This window comes from Tupaia chinensis, unplaced genomic scaffold, assembly GCF_000334495.1.
Source record: "Tupaia chinensis unplaced genomic scaffold, TupChi_1.0 Scaffold149964_2, whole genome shotgun sequence".
Lineage (NCBI taxonomy): Eukaryota > Metazoa > Chordata > Mammalia > Scandentia > Tupaiidae > Tupaia > Tupaia belangeri.
The window spans coordinates 1,259,779-1,263,604 of NW_006209806.1; the positions used below are offsets into that span (position 1 = coordinate 1,259,779).

The following is a 3,826-nucleotide window of genomic DNA, read 5'->3' on the forward strand; positions in this document are numbered from 1 at the left end:
CAAGACGCTGAGGCTGGTGTGAGGGGCGTGGAGGCTGCCAGAGGGGTCAGGTGCGGCAGAGCCTGGGGGGCCACCTGGGGTGGTTGACCCTGTCCTGGGGGCACATATGGGGTGGGGGGAACCACTGCAGCTGGCTCAGGTGGGCTCCTTCAGAAAACTCCAAGGGACCAGAACCTGAGTCAGGGCCCAGCCCTCCCCTGCCCACAGCCCTCCTGGCGCCCACCTGCCTTCGAGTAAAAGCCCCCCGACCCCGCACAGCCCGGACCCCTCCACTGGACATCTACCCAGGGACGCTCCCCGGGCTCATTCAGGTCCGCGTACTGACCACGGGCCTCCGCCCCGCCTCCCTGTCCTCGCACTGCCCGACGTGCTGCAGCGCTTGGCAAGGGCCGCGCAGCACAGCTGGGGACACAGGAGGGAATACTGGACGTGCCCGGGCCCCGCCACGGGGCCGCGCACTGGCTGCCATGGGAGGCCTGGGGTCAATTCCCGGCCCACCCCCAGAAAGCTGAGGGCACGCACATGCGTGCTCCAATGCCAATGGGATAGAGGAGGAGAAATTGTGGGGTGACCACGCTCCGTGGGGAGGTGATTTTTTCCCAGCTATTTTCCTCTGGGAAATACAATTTAAAACAAAACAAAAACCTTCTATGAAATCCACACATAACGTACATTCTTAAAAACTGCAGTAGGGCATGTGGGCTCACTGGGGAGAAACCGGCCAGCCCCGCCGTTCTCCCTTGGGGGTGCACGCACACGCGAGCCAGACACCTCCACATCCCCGCTGGCCCCGACGCGCACGCCTGACGGTCTCGGGAAAGGTGGCAGCCAGGATGCAGGTCGCCGGCGCCCGAGTGACAGCAGAGGCCCGGGACGTAGGCCAGGGTCACTCACCTGCCTCGTGGCGCACCATGGGCTCCTGGCGGCTGTCCTGCAGCACGCCCACCAGCACGGGGATGGCCCGCGGGTCCTGCATCTGGCCCAGGCAGTAGGCCAGCTCATGTTTGAGCAGGGCGGAGTCGTCGCCGAAGGCCCGGCTGATCCAGGAGATGGGGCCCGGGCCGCCCAGCCCCCGCAGCGTGAAGAGCGCCCGGAAGCGGGCCTGCAGGGGCTGCCCAGGGTCCACCAGTGTCTGCCCGATGGCCTCCACCTCCTGCTCCGTCACCATGGTGCCTGCCGCTGCCTCCTGCTGGTGGCCGGGCTTTCTGCAGCCCCGCTTGGGCTACGCCTGGGACTCGGGTGTAGAGAACCTGGGTGGAACAACGAGCCGGGTTAGAGGTGCCGTCACCAGCCCACGGACTGGGTCACAGGACCAGGCGGTGGGTTCCCACCCAGTGGCCAGTCTGGGCATCGGGGCTGAGTCCAGCCAGACCCCGCCGCCCTGCTGTGCAGCCTTCCCTCAGCTCCGGGCCGTCTCTGGGCCTCCTGATGGGCAGCTGGCCCCGAGGCAGCCCCGATGGCCCCTTGTTCTGGAACTCGCGCCCCGGCACATCCCCTCCCCAGTAAACAGGCGGAGCTGTGCAGCGACCGGGAAAGTGACAGCGGGACTGAGGGCCGGGCACAGAAGGCAGTGGCTCCCTCCTGGCCTTCTCTGGGGAAGCCAGCGGCCAAGCTGTGAAGGCCCGCGAGCAGCTCCACACGGGGACCCTCGTGGGGAGGAACCGAGGCCTCCCACCAATAGCCGGGAGGGAAGCCGGCTGGGGACAGCTCCTCTGGCCCCAGCCTGTGTCACCACCGCAGCCCGTCAGAGACCAGGCCGGATCACAGCCCCACAAGCACCTCCCGAGTGTTTACTGCGGCGATTCACGGGGCAGCTTGTCCCACGGCGGGGGTAGCTGACTCGGGGACCTCGCCACTGCATAAACTGGGTGCCACACCCTGGTCCTCCTGTGCTCCTTACTCCGATCTCCTTGCCGGTCCCGAAGGCCCCGTACCACCTGCCCCGTCCCCTACCTGCCCTCCCCTCCTCCCTCTCCACCTCACCCTGCTCCAACATGCCAGGCCCAGCCCTGCCTCGGGGCCTTCGCACCTGCTGTTCTGTCCAGGAGGACACGCTTCCCAAAAGGCCTCAGGGCTCATCCTCTCGCTTCCTCACGGAAGCCTTCCCAGATTCACTACCCATAGTGCTACTCTGCCATCCTTCTCGTCCTGCTTTGGGTCTCTTCCAAGTATTCACAGCCACCAGGCGTCATACTGGGTGGCTCGGTCGATCCTGCTTTGGGTCTCTTCCAAGCATTCATGGCCACCAGGCGTCATACTGGGTGGCTCGGTCGCTCACAGCTGGTCTCATCCCTCCCTAGGGTGGGACTCGGAAGGCAGAGGCCACATCTCTCTCGGCTGAGGCGGGATCCCCGCACATAGCTGATGGGCGGCACACAGTAGGTACGCAGCCACGGTGACAGCTGGCCCTTCCGTAGCACGTGGCGAGACCGAGGCAGTCGTTAACTCACTGCCTCCTGGTCCCTATGTGGTAGGGACGAGGACTGTCCCCGTCCTACGGGGAAGGACGCAGAGGCACATGAAGCACCTCGCTCGGGAACAGGGTGAAGGTACGAGCGAGCCCGACTTGGCTCTGGACCACAAACGCCGTGTGGAACGGATGAAGTGGAACGAGGTGACACGGAAGAGGCTGGCAGCAGGGAGCCCTCCCGCCCTCAACCAGCCGGGCACCTGGGCGGTGCCGTGCTGGTTATGGCAGCCGGGCGGCCTGTGTTGGCGTCCCCGCTGGCGTCAGCCTGGGCTTAACGAGGGAGGTGCAGCCGGGTAAGCACAGGTGGACTTCAAAGAGTGACACCTTGCCAGAGACCACAGACGCAGGAGTGTGTGCGCTGGCAGGCCGCCAGGGACCACGGAAACGCCGCGTCTTGTCCTGCGCAAATGAACAGTCACTTGCCCCAAGGGTGGACGGGCCCCAGGAGCCTGCCTCCCGCCAGACCCTGGAGAGGACTCTGCACTGCCACCTTGTCCCCAGAGACCTCAGCTCCTGGGAGTCGAAGCCTGTGGCCAAGGCAGCTGGCCAGCCACGTAAAGTGGAGAGAGCAGAGGCTGGAGGGCTCCAGGGGAGGCCTGAAGTGAGGCAAGGGTCTCCCAGCCTCTGGTCTCTTCGCTCGAGTAAAGCACTGACACCCAGGCGGGCAGGTGGTATGGTGGTGACAGTGCTGGACTCCCACAGGGCCGACTGCGGTTCGAGTCCTGGACCTGGCACCTTGCTTTCTCACTCTCTCTGTGGTCAAATTGAATAATAACAATGAATTAATTGGATTAAAAACTACTGACACTCGCGTCTTTGGTTTTCCTCTGCTCGGACCCCGCCTTCTCTGATCCAACCCTCCCCAGCACCCACTGGTACAGGGGAGCCCGCGGCACATCTTCCCGGGGCGCCCCACCTTCCGGGGGGGCGCCCGACACAGGCTCTGCTCGGAGAGGCAAGAGGTCCACCTGGCCCCCTCCAGGGCAGAACCTGGGAACCCCTCGGTGTGGGCAGCCCTTAGAGGGCAAGTGCACGCACGAGGGGCGGGCAGGGAAGGCCTGCACCCTGCGGTCCCAGCAAAAGGGCCCCCGGGAGGCAGGCCCCGCCATAGGGTCGTCGCCGGACACCGGACCCCTCAACGGGGGCTCTCGAGACCCCCCGAACCCCGAGAAACGGGTCTCCCGACGTGGGACCCCGTCACGCGCTGGCTGCCCGGGTCTGCCGGCGCGGGGACCCCGGGAGACAGGACCCCAGAGTGAGAGGTCTCCGAGCGTCGGAGCCCCCTCCAGGAGGAGCCCTTTCCGCACCGGCCAACGAATTCGGGGGCCCCGAGCCCGCCCTCCATGCCGGGGCCCC

At 66.0% G+C, this 3,826-nt stretch overlaps 1 protein-coding gene across 1 annotated transcript in view; it reads right to left on the reverse strand.

Annotated features, from left to right (window-relative positions):
- DOHH (deoxyhypusine hydroxylase) overlaps positions 1–3,516 on the reverse strand; it is a gene marked incomplete in the record, with an annotated part of 7,641 nt that extends 4,125 nt beyond the window's left edge. The window contains 2 exon segments of the mRNA XM_014585558.2: positions 895–1,250; positions 2,671–3,516. Of these exon segments, the coding sequence (XP_014441044.1) occupies positions 895–1,168 (274 nt within the window).
- Positions 3,517–3,826: the final 310 nt, after the last annotated feature.